At 45.5% G+C, this 18,843-nt stretch overlaps 1 protein-coding gene across 8 annotated transcripts in view; it reads left to right on the top strand.

The window, feature by feature from the left end:
• The window catches only part of HMG20A (high mobility group 20A), a 63,448-nt gene that overhangs the window by 43,814 nt on the left and 791 nt on the right, over positions 1-18,843 (top strand). For 6 of the 8 annotated variants that reach the window (XM_081925744.1, XM_081925743.1, XM_081925746.1 and 3 more), the window contains 7 exons: positions 1,624-1,771; positions 4,104-4,316; positions 7,041-7,173; positions 9,986-10,017; positions 13,948-14,023; positions 15,035-15,250; positions 16,065-16,208. In XM_081925744.1, coding sequence (XP_081781870.1) covers positions 1,624-1,771; positions 4,104-4,316; positions 7,041-7,173; positions 9,986-10,017; positions 13,948-14,023; positions 15,035-15,250; positions 16,065-16,201 — 955 coding nt within the window. In that variant the 3' untranslated portion in view covers positions 16,202-16,208. Of the gene's footprint in view, positions 1-1,623; positions 1,772-4,103; positions 4,317-7,040; positions 7,174-9,985; positions 10,018-13,947; positions 14,024-15,034; positions 15,251-16,064; positions 16,209-18,843 lie in introns of those variants that run through there. The other 2 variants (XM_081925741.1, XM_081925745.1) reach the window with 2 other exon arrangements.

The following is an 18,843-nucleotide window of genomic DNA, read 5'->3' on the forward strand; positions in this document are numbered from 1 at the left end:
CTGTTGGCAGAGATAACATCTCTTGGCGCTCTTTCCCTCCTTCTTCCGCCCTTCACTGGGATTTGAAACTGCGCGCGCCCGCGCTGTTCCAACTTCCATCGGCTCTGCCGGCGGGAAAGGTGGCTCTGGAATGTCTGGAATGCGGAGCTCCCTCCAACGGTCTCCTTTCCCTTCCCGCTTTTCCAAAGCCCTCGCCTCCTGGCGCGCTCCTATGGACAGCGCAGATTTGGTCAGCTGATCCATAGACTCCGCCCTGGGCCCCCGGGAAAGTTCATCTTTGACGGCCGAAGAAAGCCCCTCTTCGAAAAGCATCTGGATGGGTTCCGCCGATAGGTCCCACCCCAATTTATGAATCAGCATAGTAAACTCAGTCCAGTACTCACGGACAGATCGGCTTCCCTGCTGGCAAGCCATTAACTGCCTTCGCACCACCCCCTGCTCAATGTCGCTGGAAAACATCAGGTCCATGGCACGAAAAAACTTCCTCGTGTCCTTTAGGATCTCATTATTCGCTGCCATCAGGGGTCTAACCCAGTCCTTCGCCCCCGATTCGAGATGGCCAATTACAAAAGCCACTTGCGATTCCTCGTCGGGGAAGTCATCAAACTGCAGGTTGAGAGCGTATTGCATCTCTGTTCTAAAGGCATGATAGTTCCTGGGATCCCCCCCGAATTTCTGCACCAATCCTGGCACCTTTCTGGCGAGCGGGGTGGTTTTCTCCTTTCCCTTTTCTGCATCCTGAGCCCTCCTCTCCTCAAGCCTCGCCGTTTGCAGCGCCAGCTGGATCTCCAACGCCCTGTACCTTTCTTCCAGGCTTGGACCCCCTCCAGCTGCTCCTGCTCCTCCGGTTCCGGCTGGGTTGCTCATGATGCCTCTCCCTGCACAAGCTGGCTTTCGGAGACTTTCGGATTGCTGTGATGGGATGATGAGCTGCTTGTGCGTAAAATGCAAGTCCCTCAGAGTTTGATCAGGTTTTCAAACCTCTGCCTGTGACGGAGCCCCTCCAGCATGGCTGCGTCAATCGCTAGTAGAATCCGAAAGTGGTTGCTTTCGGAATCGTTTCCAACATAAAAGCTCTTTAACGGAAACACGTCTTCTGGACTCTCGGCGTGACAGTTTCCGGCGAGGAGTGGGTGTCCCTATAGGAGGTCCTGAGACCTCCCCACTGTTTTCGCTGGAAGCGTCTCTGAGCCATCCCTCCGACTCACTTTCCCTTGGAGTTCTTGCTCGCCCTCTACTGGTTCCCTCTTCCGCTGCTACTTCTCTCTCAACCTCAATGAGCCTTTGCACCTCCGGTTCTTTGGATGGCAGTTCCCTGACACACACGATCTCTTAACACTCAGTCTCTCTCTCTCCAACACACTGACTGACTGACTGACTTGGTGCTGGAGTAGAATAAGTAGAGAAGCAGAACACGCCTCCTTCTCTCTGGAGAATCAGCAGACTCCTCAGGAGATTCTTGGTTATGGGAGGGGTGAAATCTCCTCAATTCTTTGGCACGTGTTTCTTTCCAACTACTTTTGATATTTGCAATATCACACAATATCCCAGGGAGTAAAATAGGAAGTACCTTTTCCTAACAATTGTGGGACTATATTGCATAACTACCTATTTTCCCCCCAGGCTAAATCATTCAGAAGGATCGTGCACTGGCAGTGCCTCCCAGTCCGCCAACAATCCAGATTTTGCAGAGGACTTGCTGCACAGTCAACTGTTGCGAAATGAGTCATCTAATAAAGCTGAAAATAGCGAGCCAAGGCCTGAGGAGGAGGTAAGCAGAAATTAGAAGAAGTCGTCTTCCTCCACCTAAATTCTCTATCCATTCATATCTTCAAAAAATAAAACAAGAGAGTTGATTATTTGGAATTTGATTAGCATTCCTCTCCTCTGTAAATGGATAACACCTGCAGTGAAACAGGTTATGCTGTCATTCCTAATCCTTCCTTGAATGAGTGACTGACAGTATAGCACTACAGCAATCCTAGGAAGCTGGCATAAGTTACACCAGCTTAAGTAAAGCTCAGGAAGCCCGGGGCGGGGGGCAAACACGGCTGAGGTGGTCCTAGCCTGGTGTGGTAGAAATAAGCCACTGAAATACAGAGAGGCCACCCCCCCACCCCCCGTCAACAAGGCGATGGGAGCTGCACCCACCTGTTGACATGCAGGGGATAGTTCCCAGGTGCCCTCATCAGGTAGGTACAAACTGTGAGGTCACACAGAGATAACCCATGAGAAGCTGCTCAAATATCAGCTGGTAATTCCCAACATCATTTTTTTCTGAACTTGCTAAATTCTTTGCTACAGCATTTGCTTTGTGGCAAGGAGTTCCCATTACCCAACTTTCCTCAAACTAAGTGCAGTCATTGACTCTGGGGATATTGTGGCATCCTCCCCATTTTAGCCATAATTTGTGGATCCAGAGGCTTTAGGTGCAGAAGGCACTTTTCTGTTAGTCCCTCCTCCCCTACTTCTGTTATTTTAATGTTGTATTTTATTTTTGTTTTTAAGTTGTAATCATTCATCTTGTTTTTATTATTGCTTGTAAGCCGCTCTGAGCCTGGCCTTGGCTGGGGAGGGCAGGGTATAAATAAAACATTATTATTATTATTATTATTATTATTATTATTATTATTATTACTTCCCACAAAGCATTTTTACTCATCTCCTGTAATGTCTTGCCCCATTCTCTTTTTACAGCCAACATGTACTTTACCCCACCCCCCTGCCAACCCCCACTCCAGTTTCTTTCATCCTTCCTTCCTGGTCCTTTTACATTTTCTTCTTCTCTTATTATAAGAGATTTCTTTTTATTTTCTGTTTATTTCTTTAATAATAATAACAATAATAAATATTAGGCTTTTATCTCAGTTTCTAATTACCTTCAACACCTCCTGTGCCCTTTCCCTCAGAGGCGGGAGACATTCCCCCAGCCCCACTTCTGTATCCTGGCCTCCTCTACTCAGCATGCAAGAGTTCCTGGTGCGGACGCTTGCCCATCCAAAAGGCTTTGGCACGGCTAGTGGGTGGGGCACAGGGGCCCACCTGAAAGTGGCTCAAGACCCATGGGCACATCCCAGCCTACTGTTTGAGAAATATTGCTGTGGATCCCCAAACCGTTTAAAATTTATTAAAATTGCGGTTGATTTTCTGGCAGCTTTGTCTATTTTTAAAACCTTAGTACATTTTGTATGTACTTTGAGTGTGGCTTATCCCCAAATCTTCTGTTTTAACTCTTCCTAACTTTTCATCAGACCTTTCAAACCATATCAGTCTTGGTTTATTTATTTTGACATTTTTTAGTCTTTAAGGTTCCACAAGTTTTTTTTGTTTTGGCTGCAGGAGACCAACATGGCTACCATACAGGAAATTTTTGAAAACATTTTTTTTGGGTTGTGTGTTTAAATCCACAATAAAATTATCTACAATTCTTAAGAATTTCTGATTTTGGCTTTACCAGTGAAAGCCGATTCTGCCCAAATTTAACCCTTACACTCTTATCTGATCCTCACCATGCCCCCTTCTCCATTACTTAACAACTTTGCTTGTTGAACACAGCTTATTTTTTGATGTATTTGATCATGCCTGCTTGGCTGAATCATAATTTGACTGTTGAAAAAGAGTACAGTGGTACCTCAGGTTAAGTACTTAGTTCGTTCTGGAGGTCCGTTCTTAATCTGAAACTGTTCTTAACCTGAAGCACCACTTTAGCTAATGGGGCCTCCCGCTGCCGCCGCGCGATTTCTGTTCTCATCCTGAAGCAAAGTTCTTAACCTGAGGTACTATTTCTGGGTTAGCAGAGTCTGTAACCTGAAGCGAATGTAACCCTAGGTACCACTGTACCAGGGATGTTTACTGAAGCTGTGTGTGAATGATAAAAGCATTTGAGATGCTAATGTAGGTTTAAACCTGGAGCAGGGATCCATGGCCCTCCAGATGCTGCTGGACTCCTAGATTCTAACACCCCTGACCACTGGCTCTGCTGCCTGGGGCTTATGGGTGATGGGAGTCTGACAACATCTCAGAGGCCACCTGTTGTTGTTCTTCCCTCCAGCTTTAAAGGAACTGATGTCTCACACTGAACTTTCCTCTCCCTGTCTTTGTAGCAAAGAACTAAGAGAGGAGGCTGGTCCAAAGGGCGAAAGAGGAAGAAACCCTTAAGGGATAGCAATGCTCCTAAATCTCCCCTAACAGGTTACGTGCGGTTCATGAATGAGCGGAGGGAGCAACTTCGAGCGAAGAGGCCAGAAGTTCCATTCCCAGAAATCACCAGGATGCTGGGCAATGAGTGGAGCAAACTCCCCCCTGAAGAGAAACGGGTACTATTACGTTACTTTCCTTTTCTTCTGGAATTTGGTGCTTTATTTCAAAGATTTCCCAGGTGATAACAGAAAGTCTATTCAGGTAACTAAAGAGGGATTCTAGAAAATTACGTGCTCATTTTAGATAGGTAGGGCCTAAATTTTCTCTGCAATGTAACATTGCCCTGTGAGTCTTCAGGAGAGAATCACAAAGTATGTCAGGACAAGAGTTTGCCTTTGCCCGTAATGGGAATGGGGAAATGGCAAGCCGGATTGCTAAGAGGTAGAATTGCTTCATGCTGCACATTCATCAGCACAGCTGGTGTCTTGGAAAAGACAGGATGCATATTGAAAATGGGGGTGCTGTTGACGATTTATCCTTCCACTTAGAAGGGCTGCTAGTGATGCAGAGAAAGCTAAACTCACTAGGGTTTTGGGTAGGAAGATTTGCTTCATTAGTCTATTTTTAATCAAAAGATCCATCCCAGAATGGGGATTGTGAAGAGGGGGCTGATGGTTTGCTTGCTTGCTTATTTCCTTTATATCCCATGGGCCCGGAGTGGCTTACGGCAGTTTTTCTAACAGTGCAATCCTACACATGCTGCCTACTCAGAAGCAAATGCCACTGAAGAGCAATGGGGTTCTTTCCTGGGTAAGTGGGTGTAGGATTGAAGCATTAGTGATAATAGTTTTGTGCCCAAGGGACTTGCAATCTGCAGAAATGGAATGGTTTGGGGAATAGGAGGCCGAATAAAGAATTCCATTTTAAGCATATAGCACATCATTAATAACCTGTCCACAAAAACATCCAAAAAATGGTGCTTCTTGCATGTGTTCCAAGAGGTGCTGCAGTGTGAGTTACCCAGGAGATAGCTGGATCTTCATTCCCACCATGCCTCATCCTGTTCTCCCCCTTGGTGTTTGCCCGTCTTGGCCACAGCCTGTAAATGCTTAGAATTGACACCAGCTGTGGCCACACATTTTCTCTGCATCAAGCAAGAGAACCTAGGGAACCAGCAGCGGAAAGTGGGGCACCCCAGGCCTGGTTAGGGAGAAGCTGGGATATAGTCTGTCATCAGAGACCTTGCAATGGAATTGCTGGATGGGGGCGAGGAAGCCAGGATGCCACCACCTCAGCTCTACCTGTGATGCAGGGCGACCTGGACCCTTGAGAATTGCTCCTGTGCCCAGTTGTGGAGGACTTGCATCAAGGTGGGGAGGGAAATTTTGGCTGCAGTTACGAGCACGCTTATGTTAGGAGTAAGCCCTATTGAAAAGAGTGGAATTTGTTTTTAAGCAAATATGCCTAGGATTTCTCTTTTGGAAGAGGGTAAGTCTGAAGGAGTAAAGAGGAAGAATAGCAAAGAGCTGACTGAGATAAACCCCTGCTCCCTACATAGTTAATATAAGAGCAGCTGTGCTGGAGCAGACCAAAGCCACAATTCTGCTTCAGTGGCCACCCACATGCCCATGGAAAGCTCACAAGCGTGGCATTTATTTCATAGGATCACAAATTGAAGAGTTAAAAGGGACCCGGAGGTTCATTTAGTCCAACCCCCAGCTATGCAGAAATTTATTTTGTTTCATAAAAGTTATACACCACCCAATTATTAAAAACAACCTTAGAGTGGTTTACATGACTGGAAGCAGGGCGACCTGCCGTCATTCCCCAGCAACCAGTACTCTTAGGCATCCTGCCTCTGATTCTGAAGATAGTGATAGCCATGGTAATTAGCCACTGATTGCTTATTCAAAATGGGGGTATCCTGTAGGCTTACATAAAAGCATTACGATATTGGCGTATATGTATGAGGGTTACCCCAGGGCCTCCAGCACCAGAATCTCTTGCATTGCATCTTGTATACAGATATGTGCAGTCACTCTGGCCCTCCACAATTATTTGCCTCTCTAGAATAAGTATAACTGCCCATACTCTTCTCATTCACCACCAGTTTCTAGATAAGGCTATAAAGTAGAATAAGAGGAGAGGCCTGGAGCAAATTTAAAACCAAATGGAAGAGGAGGGAAGAGAAGCCTTTATGGAAAAGGGCACAGTCGTCTCCATGCTAGCTTGTGTCTACTGTTTAAGTTCTTTACACATTGACAGCTCCCTTTGAAGTCTTCTGCAACCAAGCTCCGTTCATTAAGCAAATGTGACAGAATGCTCCAGGCAACATTTGATATGATTTCTTTAGAACTATATTCAAGCTCATCACTGTTATGAAAGCTAAAACTCTGGATTTGATTCATCCCATACGGATACAAGGGTGATGTGATTTGTGCATGTGAAGTTAAACTTGAGATGCAATCTCTTTGTCTTTTAGCCCACCCCATTGCAAGGGTTCAAGGCAGGGACTTATAGCCCACCCCATTGCAAGGGTTCAAGGCAGGGACCCATTACAATATAGGTGTACTCACATTGGTTTGTCTTGGCTTAACTCTGGCAAGTAAGTGCCACTTCAGATTGGATGGTTTTATGTATTCAGAACAGCATAAAGTGGACATATCCAGAGGATGGATGTTACACAGATGAGGAGCAGCCACAGAGATGTCTTTCTGTGTATCCTTGACTTTGGCATACAGAAGAAGGAAGCCTCAGCTGACCTTAACCTTTGGCATTCAGTTTCTCCATTTACACTTGTCCGTTCTGCTTATTCAAAGACTGCAGCAGAAGTTGACCTGCCTGGTTGACTTGCTTGGTGCACTGAAGCAGGGGACGAATGATCTCTTCTCTTATTGCAGCGCTACCTTGATGAAGCAGATAGGGATAAGGAACGTTACATGCGGGAGCTGGAGCAGTACCAGAAGACTGAGGCGTACAAAGTTTTCAGCAGGAAAGCACAGGACAGGCAGAAAGGCAAATCGCATCGACAAGGTACTGAACTATGGCATAGGAGTCCTTAAAAGCAACTCCTAGAACTGTTGACTAGTCTGTCTATTTTGTTCTCATTTAACAGGTATTGAATAATGGTTTGCAGTAGGTCACGGCCACTCCATTTAACTTGTTCTCCCTTCCTTGCTTTGAGCACAGGATGTACCTGCAATGTGGATGAATGTATTACTGTATTGGTCCAAATATAAGCTGCACTTTTTTTCCAAATTCCGACCATGAAAAATTAAAGTGCGGCTTGTGTTCGCGACCTTACGATATCACTGCTGAAACAGCTGCCCCGGAGGGCCGTTGGGGGTGCGGGACAACGGCGCCCATCCTGACCGTGGCCCCCAAGCCTCCCCTGAACTGCTGGGACAAAGGTGGGGAGGCCTCCGGCAAAGCGGGCGCGGCTCCCTCTCCCCAGAGAGCAGCCTGGGAGCGTGGGGCAACAGTGCGACGCCCACCCGCCGCTCCCAAGCTTGCCCCCAAGCACAGGTCAGTTGCAGACCATGGGACTTGCCCTGAAGCCAACACAAGTATTTTAAGCACAACATTGTTTTGTGTTTTGAAGGCACAGATATCTCTGTTGTTCACTGTGAATGTAGCCCTAATGTTATGGCCTGACCATAGGTTGCGAAGCAGTGATGGGTGACCCCCACCTCCTCAAACAGGGTTGGATCAGAAATAAGCCATGCTATCCCGTCTGGACACAGGTGGCGCTGTGGGTTAAAGCCTCAGCGCCTAGGACTTGCCGATCGAAAGGTCGGCGGTTCGAATCCCTGCTGCGGGGTGCGCTCCCGCTGCTCAGTCCCAGCGCCTGCCAACCTAGCAGTTCGAAAGCACCTCCGGGTGCAAGTAGATAAATAGGGACCGCTTACCAGCGGGAAGGTAAACGGCGTTTCCGTGTGCAGCTCTGGCTCGCCAGAGCAGCGATGTCACGCTGGCCACGTGACCCGGAAGTGTCTCCGGACAGCGCTGGCCCCTGGCCTCTTAAGTGAGATGGGCGCACAACCCCAGAGTCTGTCAAGACTGGCCCGTACGGGCAGGGGTACCTTTACCTTTACCTTTTATCCCGTCTGTAAAAGTGAAAAATAACTTGGCTTGTTATTGAGCCAATCTGAATTTGGACTGGAGACCAGCAGCAGCAGCAGCAGCCCTAAACTCCAAGCTTCCCTCCCTTATCTCTCCATAAGCCTCCTTGCCTGCCCCCTGTTCCTCCAAATACTCCCCTTCCTTCCTTCCTTCCTTCCTTCCCTCCCACCCACCCCCACCCCTTTTTTCTGCCCCACATGCCTGGCTGCTGCTGACACTCTTAATTTGGGGGGGGGGGTGGAGAACAGGAACAGGGAAGTACCACCTCCTTCTGGTGCCACATCCAAGAAGCCCACAGGGAAACTATTGAAATACCCCTTGGGAGAAACTGCATTTCCCAGGATTGACTTAGGGACACATTTGCAGTGGTACCTCGGGTTAAGAACTTAATTCGTTCTGGAGGTCCGTTCTTAAACTGAAACTGTTCTTAACCTGAAGCACCACTTTAGGTAATGGGACCTCCTGCTGCTGCCGTGCTGCCGCCGCACGATTTCTGTTCTCATCCTGAAGCAAAGTTCTTAACCTGAGGTACTATTTCTGGGTTAGCGGAGTCTGTAACCTGAAACATCTGTAACCCGAGGTACCACTCTATTTGGGTATTCCCCCCCCCCCCGAATTTTAAAGGTGCTGCTTATATTCGGGTACGGCTTATATTCGGGCCAATATGGTACTTATCTATAACGAAGAGTCTTGTGCAACAGATTAACATGGGCACCCCTTGTACCCTCTTTCTCCCCGCCATCTCCCAAACCAACTTCTCATGCCCTGTATGTCTTGCTAGCAGCAGGTATGCAGGGGGAGACTGGAATTCCTTAAACATTGCACAGGTATTCCAACTCCCTTTTAAAAGCAGAGTTTCCCTGACCTGTAGCAGGTAGAATAAATATAAACAGATGAACTCCTACAGCAGGGGTAGGCAACCTAAGGCCTGGGGGCCGAATGCGACCCAATCGCCTTCTCACTCCAGCCCGTGGACACTCCGGGAATCGGTGTGTTTTTACATGAGTAGAATGGGTGCTTTTATTTAAAATGCATCTCTGGCTTATTTGTGGGGCATAGGAATTCATTCATTTTTAATTTTTTTCAAAATATAGTCCAGCCCACCACATGGTCTGAGGGATGGTGGACTGGCCCATGGCTGAGAAAGATTGCTGACCCCTGTCCTATAAACTAATTTTACTCTGAAGGTGATAGACAGCTCCAAATCCACAAAAACTCAGGTGTAGCCACTCTGCTCCTCTTAAAGATAGTCGCTTAAAGACTGGTTGCTTCTGGAATCATTTGTTGGCCCTGACACTGGGTGTCCCAGTTCCCATGATATAGAGGCACAAATGTATGTTTGAATGCATTGCATCCTCAGGGGGCCGGACAGTATATAGACCTGTTGTTGTTTTATTATTAGTATTAACAATAGTATTAATGTTAGTATTAGTAGTACTACTACTACTGTTTATTACCTGCTCTCTTCACCCCAAGGTCCCAGGGTGGGCTTCACAATATTTAAACACAATTTTTAAAACAGTTTAAAACAAAACTTTGTCTCTGCCTATCACAGCAATGGTCATTTTTTTAAAAAGTTACAAATAACATGGAATAACCATTCTCATAGGGATATATAGTGTAACTAGGAAAGGAATTACGGGATGTGTCTCAAAGTTACTCAAGAAATTGTTTCCCTCTTTCAAAATTCATTTTGCTTCTCTTTTTGTTTTGTTTTTTCCAGAAGGAGCACGACAGGCTGCCCATGACCATGAGGTAAATTTGCTCATACAGCCAAGCCTGACTTTTAAATAATGCAGTAGTTTAAGTTTGGCCAGGGGTGGGGTGGGGTGGGGGAGAAGTGGGGGGGGGGGTGACATGATCCAAGTGTGAATTGTGTGATGCTGATCAAGGAACAAAGGGAAATAAAACCATGATCTCGGCATACGTGATTTCTTTGTTTCTTTGGCTTTAAATGGAGCTCCATTTAGTACCTTTTTTGGAGTGCTGTTCTTATCACAGTCCTCTTACCAACAAGCTAGGTAGACTGTTTTCTATCCCAAGGTGCTCCTGTATGCAGTCTCCCAAAGCCAACTTGCTCCATTTCATTGGCCTATGTAAGTAAAGCTCTCAGCCAATTTCAGCAGCCTGAGTTCACTTCTAGCGGAGATGTTAATAAGGTGTAGCTTTTTCATGCATACATAAAATAAAAAATCCTGTTCCTATTGATCTTAATGGTATTGTCCCAGGCAAGCACTTGGATTGTTTAGGGCAGGCTGACAATTTTCAGTCACATATTTTGTAAAGGGTAGGTAGGTGGCTTGAAAGAGCACTGATGTTGATTTAAAAATTGTTATCTGACTGGGAGTAATACAAAATCGGAAATGATAATGAAAATTTCAAGATAGGCTTTGCTGACATTTCCTGTGTTTGTTACTCCTCCCTGCCCACTCCACCCCACCTCCCAATTATTTCTCTGCTAGTGTCATCAGGTTTGGGATAATTTGTGGAACCTGAACACTGGGGCGTATTCTAGCAGTTCAGAGAATTATTTTCCAGACTGACACTTGGTACAAATGTCCCTCTGTTTCATTTTAAGGATAATGAAAGAAGCATTGGTTTTGTGTTTCTCTTCTAATTTATGATAAATGACACTAAGCCTGAACAAATTAGTCCTTTGCAATGAAGTGGTAATCAAATCCGTATGATTTTAATCCCAGGAGTGAGCCTTAGAGTGGTTTAAGTACATAGGAGCCCCCAAGAGGATCCTTTACATGCTGGGGTAATGCACTTGATAGGGGAAGAGTGCTGATGGTTTTCATTACCACTCTTCCGTTAAGCAGAATTTTTCTGCCTTTTAGAGACTGAGCAATTTTGCTTAATTGCTTAAATGCTTGGGGGTTGGGAGATTGTACTTAGAGAATCTCTACCCTGGGGACAGCAATTATAATGCCCAGAGTGTCTTCTTCCATCAGCCTCCAGTCTGAAGGGGGAGTTATTTGTGATTCATTCCCAAGGTTTGGTGCCAGATTTCCTTGGGAGTTCCTCAGGACTGACTTTCATCATATTTCTCCTTTAGGCTAATACTCATTTTGCATCCTCCTCCTTAATGTCATTTCTGCAGTATGTTGAGAGGCTGATGCTATTTTATTATGGTGTTTTGTTTTTTACAATCAGTCTGTTTGAATTATTTATATGGAGATCATTATATACATTATATACAGTGATGTGTTGTTGACATGTTGATATATTTGGTTGCTTTTGTCATGCTATACTATGAATTTCTTTGAGCGTAATATATCCAGAAAAGCAGTATACAAAGGCTGCAGTCAGATAATAAACAGTGATAGGTGAGTCTAGGGCTCACAACCACCACCCACTTCCCTCTTCTATTGCAGCATGACTTTTGATGACAGTTTCAGATAACCATAGCTTAGTATTACATTGAAACCATAAACTATGGTTTATCCTGACAGTAGCTTATTAACTCAGTTTGAAATGGAGTTGTTTCACACTATAGATAAGGTTAGTTGTGGTTTGTTGGATTTGGCCAACACAGCAAGTTGTGGTTAAGCAGGGAGGCAGGGAGACTTGAGGTTCCCAGTATATTGCTGGACTTGCAGCTGCCATCAATCCCAGCCATCATGGTCAATGGTCAGCGTTGGTGGGACCTATAGTCCTGCCACATCTGAAGGGCTACAGTTTGCTGTGATGAATCTAGCACAGTCCAAATGACTGTGACTTAGTGGCCCCTCCCAAAGAGTTGTCCTTTCCCCTGCTCCAGTATTGAATCCAAGTGGGGAAAAGAGGCTGTAAACTTGTGGTTGGGACCTTCCCGATTTGAGGGGAAATGCTGTCCCCGGCGCACTCAATGAGGGTTTCCCAAAGTATCCTCTTGAATGCTGATGAGCATATGTAACTGCCTTGTGCAGTTGTTACGTACAGTTAACACACAAGGATTTTTTGATTATTATTTTTTAAGAGCTTCTTGCTGCTAGAAATGTCTGGATTTGGCAGATGGTGGGAGTGATACCGGAAACATTTTTGACATCCTGTTGCTTACTCCTGGTTTCCTTTTCTCCTTCTCCCCCTCATATGTCTGCCTGTGTCTGCATTCCCAACTGCCTTTACACTACATAAGGAGTGCCAGCTTTCTTTATTAGAAGATACAGCAGCTGTCTTGGAGTTTGCTCAGGCAAACACACAAAGAGTTTTCTGAAGTTCCACCGAGCCGTTGTCTATCTTGGCTGTCTGCCAAATGGCTCTCCGTTAACTCTGCCAAGCCCCCTTTTATGAGGCATACACTGATGTGAAGTGCTGAGCTTTAACTGCCAGAATTCCCTTGTAGGCTCTTAACCACTTAGCTTTCTTGCTTGGCCCCAAATCATGTTTGACACATCATTTAAAGCCTAAGGTGTTCAAAAACAAAAGGCCACGGTGTTGGTGAAAACAGGAGAGCAGCATTTTCTACTTGGTGTATGTGGGCAAGGTCACAATCTAGTTAACCACATCCCCCAGCCTCTGCAAAAAGCAGAGCTAATAGTGGCTTCAATAGACAGTTTGGTTTGGGAAGAAATGTGGCAGGTGTAAAATGTAAGCTCTGCTCCAATCAAATGGGAGGCCCTAGGACTTGGTGCTGTAGATTTAGCTGGGAGGAAAGCGCATTAAGAGATTTGATCACTGTTCTGCTACATTATGGTTGCTTTGGCTTCTAGGCTCCCATTTTTTTGTTGCTTGCCAGTGATGAACTGACACAGAGGATGTTACCATGAGTAAATACAAGACCTTTCCTTGGAAGAAGGGCCTCTGATGCAGAGGATTGCCTCACTCCCCTTCCTGGCTTGCATTCTTCTCACACATGCACATACCCAGATTGCTTCTAGACTCAGCTGGGACAATAAAGCCACCTTAATAGCTCTTGCCAGCATATAATTCTAAGCAACACTTTGGAGCCAATATTTTGCTTTGCTCTTCACCTGCCAGAGATGTGATGTAGGAGCAAATGCCCTCCCCTTGTGGCGCCGTTGAACTGAGCCTATGGGTTACAGTGGCATAAGGAAATCTGGCTGAGCCTCATCCTTAAGTAACTTTCATAAAGTGAACATGGGAAATGTGAAGTAGGAAGTGGGTCAAGAGTGAGTGCTGTGCCATCCTAAGTTCTGTATCATTTGCATGCCCCCATTAATGTCCATAACTGAAAATGGTCTCTTTAGTGCTTCCTTTGGTGGAGATGAGTGTTTCACAAATGTGCAGCACAAGCCTTAGCATGTTCACTTTGAAGCATCCCTATTTTGTGAAATGGGACTTATTCCTGGGTTCAGGAAGCTTCAACTTTTCAGCTGAGTGTTAACCTCTGTGGCCCTTAATAGACAAAATGAAGAAACCACTGCAAAAATGCCCATTGCCTTCACTTAATGTTAGCTGCTAAAAAGCCATTCTTGTTCCTCTAGGGAAGCTTTAAGGTTTTTGAAGCTCCGTGCAATAGCCAATTTCACTAGGAAATTCACTTGAATCCGTGTTTCTTTCTGTTCCTTAAGACTGCACCCTGAGGCATTGTCTCTTATTAGAGATCTTAGTATCTCTCCTAAAACTTGTTAAGGGAGAGGTGCTTATTGAAATCCTCACGTGCCATTACCTTCAGCATATCTGTCTGTTGTTATGCTGAGAAATCATCAAGATGTATGTACCATTCTTGTCTGTATGCAGAAGGAAGCTGATACAAAGGAGAGGTCTGTTTTTGATATTCCAATCTTCACGGAGGAGTTCCTGAACCACAGTAAAGGTGAGCAGAATGCAAGACATGTGTCCCCATTCCACCCACCCAATAACTGGCAGAGTTGAGCAAAGGGTATTTTACACATTGTGACAACATTATGCGCATCTACTCAAGTAAGTCCCCTTGAGTTTATTGGGGCTTTCTCCCATCTTAAGTGCATATAGAATTTCGGCCTTAGTCACTTTGAGGAGGGATAGAAGTATTTTAATTAAAGAAGCAAATTTTCATGAAGTCTAAAATTGGTTAGCTACCATTCAGCTTCAAGACTGAAAAAAATACAACTTCTTCTATACTAACCCTCTCTTGTGCTCAAGGTGTAGAGTTTGTTCTGATTTTTTGTATGTCCCAGTCCTGTTCAAAAAGAGATCACCCCTTTGTTGTTCCCGTATTAGACTTACTGGTTCTTTTACCAGATCAGCCAGTCTTCGGAGCCCCTTTCACCCCCTTCTCCTCCTCCATGAAAGCAGCTGTGAACTTCTGGTGCTAACCAAAATCTGCAGCGAGAGAGTTTCCCCTTGGATTTTGCAGCAATGCCTGGCTTGGAATGTCATTCCATTTGATGCAGTGGCAGCAGACACTTGTACTAGCAAGATCTGGAGATATTCCCTGGGCAGCCTATCCTTTTAGTTATATCAAGGTGAAAATAATTTTCAGATAATGGGAAGAATTTTATTAATCAAGCAGATGCTAGGGTCTTTTCTTCTGAAATTGAGTGGCAAAGAGGATTTGAGTTATCTGTGCTCTTTGTCAAAAGAGGTCTCTAAAGTACCTGGGCATATGCCTGTTGGAACAGTGGCTGTGGCTGACTTACTTTGCCATCAAATACGTTCCAGGTCTTGATTTTCTCCCCCTTTCCCTTGCTCCCTTCAGTTTAATCCTTATATACTTGCTTGTTGTTTATTTTGCTTCCCTTATTGGATATTACCAAATATTCTCCATAGCCAACTGTTGGACAAAAGGGCTTGCTTATGATCTCCCCTCCCCTTGTCATCTGTTTCTCCGGTGGGGGGTTGACAGCACGGGAAGCCGAGCTGCGCCAGCTGCGCAAGTCCAACATGGAGTTTGAGGAGAGGAATGCTGCCCTGCAGAAGCACGTGGAGAGCATGCGCACAGCGGTGGAGAAGCTGGAGGTGGATGTGGTGCAGGAGCGCAGCCGCAACACAGTCCTGCAACAGCACCTGGAGACCTTGCGGCAGGCCCTCAGCAGCAGCTTTGCTGGAGTCCCTCTGCCAGGTGAAAACCCTTTCCAGAGCCTGCTCACCTCGGAAGCCTCTTTTCGGGCGGGGGGGGGGTTGCTTCAGGGATTGCATGCTGTATGTCCGGCTAGGGCGCTTTCGGATGTTCTAAATGTGGAGAGCTGCCCCTGCTCTCGTGTGTATGGTGTGAGCATGTGTGTGTGATAGAAAGTTTGAAGTTGCCTATGAGTACTTCAGAAGAGAGGCCTTCACTCTATGCCAGCTGAATGGAGGTGCCTGTTGGACCTTGAAGGCCTGTCAGCAGTCATAGGAATGCAGCACAGCAGGGGCAGTTGCCTTCATTCAGGCTGGGGGCTGCATATAAAAGGGGGATGTGCCAAAGCACAAAAAGTGAGACGTGACCTTTTTCCTTTTCTATTTTTAAGGACAAATTTGGGGAGGCCTCAGAGACCCACAAAAACCTTTTGGCACCCCAAATATCACATCAAGGGAGCCATGGGAGCAGTCAGTGATCTTTTAAAAAAATTTTTTTTAAAAAAATGAAAACATCTGAGAAGTGACAGGTGGGAGGCACAGAAATCTCTTGTGAGGTCCTGATTTGACTTGTTGGCCACGGGTTAGTCCCTCCTGTGATACAGTGTGGTGAAGCAGTCCCTTTTGTCCTACTGCTGGCCAAATGCTGTATCCATGCAAGCAAACCACCTTCATCCCATGTGCCTTGCACTGACGGAGCATTTGAGAATTCAAGTCCTGCCTGCAATTTGGCATAAGAGTGAAGCTTCAGTCCCTGCTGTAGCTCTTGCAGTTAACACGCTGTTTTCTTTCCCCCTTTTCTCATCTACACCTTGCAGGAAGTGGAGAGATCCCCACAATGGACACCATTGATTCATACATGAATCGGCTGCACAACATCATCCTGTCAAACCCGCAGGATAATGAGAATCTCATAGCCACTGTCCGAGAAGTTGTAAACCGCCTCGAACGCTAGTGCCCGGGTGAGCCACTGCCTTGCCAGGACTCTTTGCTCTTCCATCAGTCTTAAGTGAAATGCCGCTGGCTTCTGAAACGGCTGGCTTCCAAGTTAGATTTCAGATCCCATAGACCTTGATGTCAGCATTCTGTATTTGGTGAAATCAAAGTCCAATAGTATTTAGTTGTCCAGCACAAATGCCACTTTCACCACAATCACTGTTTCTGATATTCTGATATCTTAAATTTTTCACAGTTACAGTTCCATATACAAGGGCATTTTTAATAGGGTTGCTAAAGAGACAAATCAAGTCTCCCCACCATGGTATATTTCCTGTTAGCAGTGTTTATCAGCTCTTGTATGCAGCTGTACTTTAAGAAAAGAAGCAGAAGCACTAGCTTGACCTTTTTGTTTTAAACCTGCAAGGCTAAGTTCCTGAGCCATTATTCTGAATTGCCAGCATGAAACCAAATGGCATTTTGATTCAGTGGATTCTGAGCGGAGGTCCATCTGTGCCATGGGAAGCCAGAGGTCCTCAACCTTTCTGGTCCTGACCTTTTGTGATAATTGCGTAGTGCGGTTAATTGTGTGATTCCCGTTTCAGCTTAGCTTAAGTAAAAAGGCCATTGCCCTTCCCTCAAGCAGCCAGATGGAACAGACGAGCATTCCAAGTCATGTCTGCTCCCTGCAGGATTTAGAAGCAGCACTTTTGCCGCTGTTTTATGAAAGGGAACAGCTTGCGGACACAAGTCTGGGATTTTTCTGCGGCTCATCAACCTTCTTGTTTTAACAGGGCATTTTCTGTTAGGATGCCTGTAAGCTGGAAAGCAGAGGCTTGGGGAATTGGCAGGTGGGAGGCTGTTTGTCTGCGACAGAATGTGGCAGTCAGTGAAGAGGTCTCCCTTTAGGCAGATATTGGAAGGGCACCTCAGGCCCAGAACCAGATGCTTCCCATTCAACACACCTTGCAGCAGAGCCTGACTCGAAGCTTCAGATGTTAAGACAGTTAGCTGTATGCAGTTGTCTCTGCTGTTGTGAGTGACCCTAGGAGAGTTATCAACATTATTTGTGGCATCAAAATGGAAATGTGTTCTGCTTCTGGAAAAAATTGCATTCAAATTTGAATCACTTGAAGCAACAGCCACAAAAAAAACAAAAAACAAAAAACAACAACCACCACGCTTCTCCTCTTTCCTCACTGTTCTGGTTAAGAAGGCATGTTCTCATGTTCTCACTCCCCAAAAGAACATAGATAAGGCAATTAAAATGTTAATTTCAGACTGAGTTAGTTATACAAATATGAACACTTAACTGCTGTTGATGTTCCAACCACGGTTTGTAATTAGACATTCACTTGGCAAAATATTCATCGAACACGAGGAGGCTTTGAAGGCAAAGGATAAGAACTGTCAGGGTGGGGCCACCACTGAAAAGCAATAAGTCCACGTAGCTTTTAATGCTCTTGCTGTGTGTCAGGTTGCATTAACTAGAAAAACTTTTCCCCTGTCAAATGTAGTTTTGGCACGGCTTTTAACCTGCAGGTAAGAAAAACCCCTAAGTGCAAGTAGATAAATAGGTACCGCTTTATAGCGGGAAGGTAACGGCGTTTCTGTGCGCTGCGCTGGTGCTGGCTCGCCAGAGCAGCTTCGTCACGCTGGCCACGTGACCCGGAAGTGTCTTCGGACAGCGCTGGCTCCCGGCCTCCTAAGTGAGATGAGCACGCAACCCCAGAGTCCGTCACGACTGGCCCGTACGGGCAGGGGTACCTTTACCTTTACCTTTAAGAAAAACGCAGAAATGCTGGGAACAACATCAGTTATCACCTAATGATTCCTGGTGTATGAGATCAGAGACCATTGCCAAAACTTTGACATCTCTGGCAAAAGATGCTCCACCCGTTTTTGTTAAGCTAACTGAAAACACTGTAACTTTTAGGTGGGAAAGGCTGTTAAGGAGCTTATAGATCACTTGAAAGTAATGGGGTCCTTGTTTCGCGTCTCAGTGGGACCTGGTCACTTGGATACTATTTCACTCCTGCTTTCCCTTACAGCACTCACCTCAAACTGTCACCCTAATGTCTTGATTCATATTATAAACACCATAAATCGTTTTAAGTTTAACAGAACTGATCTTAATGTCACTTCAAAATGTGTATATTCTACAGGGGTACAAAAAATTAATTCACTACTGGGGCTAGTAACATTGGATTTCTTTTATACACACTTCCATTTTTAGTTACATCATGTCTGTGCAGTTGAAACTGCTGCTTTTTGCTTCTTCTTGCTTCTTTTGATGATGGGAGCTGCATATTGACAATTTTATCTATGGTGTTGTGTTTTCAAATTTTAGATGTGTATTTTATCACATCTGCATCTGTAGAGTTTTGGGGTGGGTAGTTACCCTAAGCTGTTTCAGGGATGGTTTAACAGGATGTTGTGACTTTGAATAAACCTCTTCCATACAGTTTTCGTATCCAACTTGTCTTGAGTTGATGATGGCAGGGCAATTGGGCCTGGCAACCATGCTGGGCATTCCCATTGAAATCCTTTTCTCTTGGGCATAGCCCCAGTATGCAAATTCCCGATCAAGTTGTCTTTAGGGAAGCTGGGGGGAAAGACTGAGTATGACAGTGGCTAATTGCAGCAACGCGGCTCATGCCC

This window comes from Podarcis melisellensis (genome assembly GCF_964234715.1).
Source record: "Podarcis melisellensis genome assembly, chromosome: 9".
NCBI classification, from domain to species: Eukaryota; Metazoa; Chordata; class Lepidosauria; order Squamata; family Lacertidae; genus Podarcis; species Podarcis melisellensis.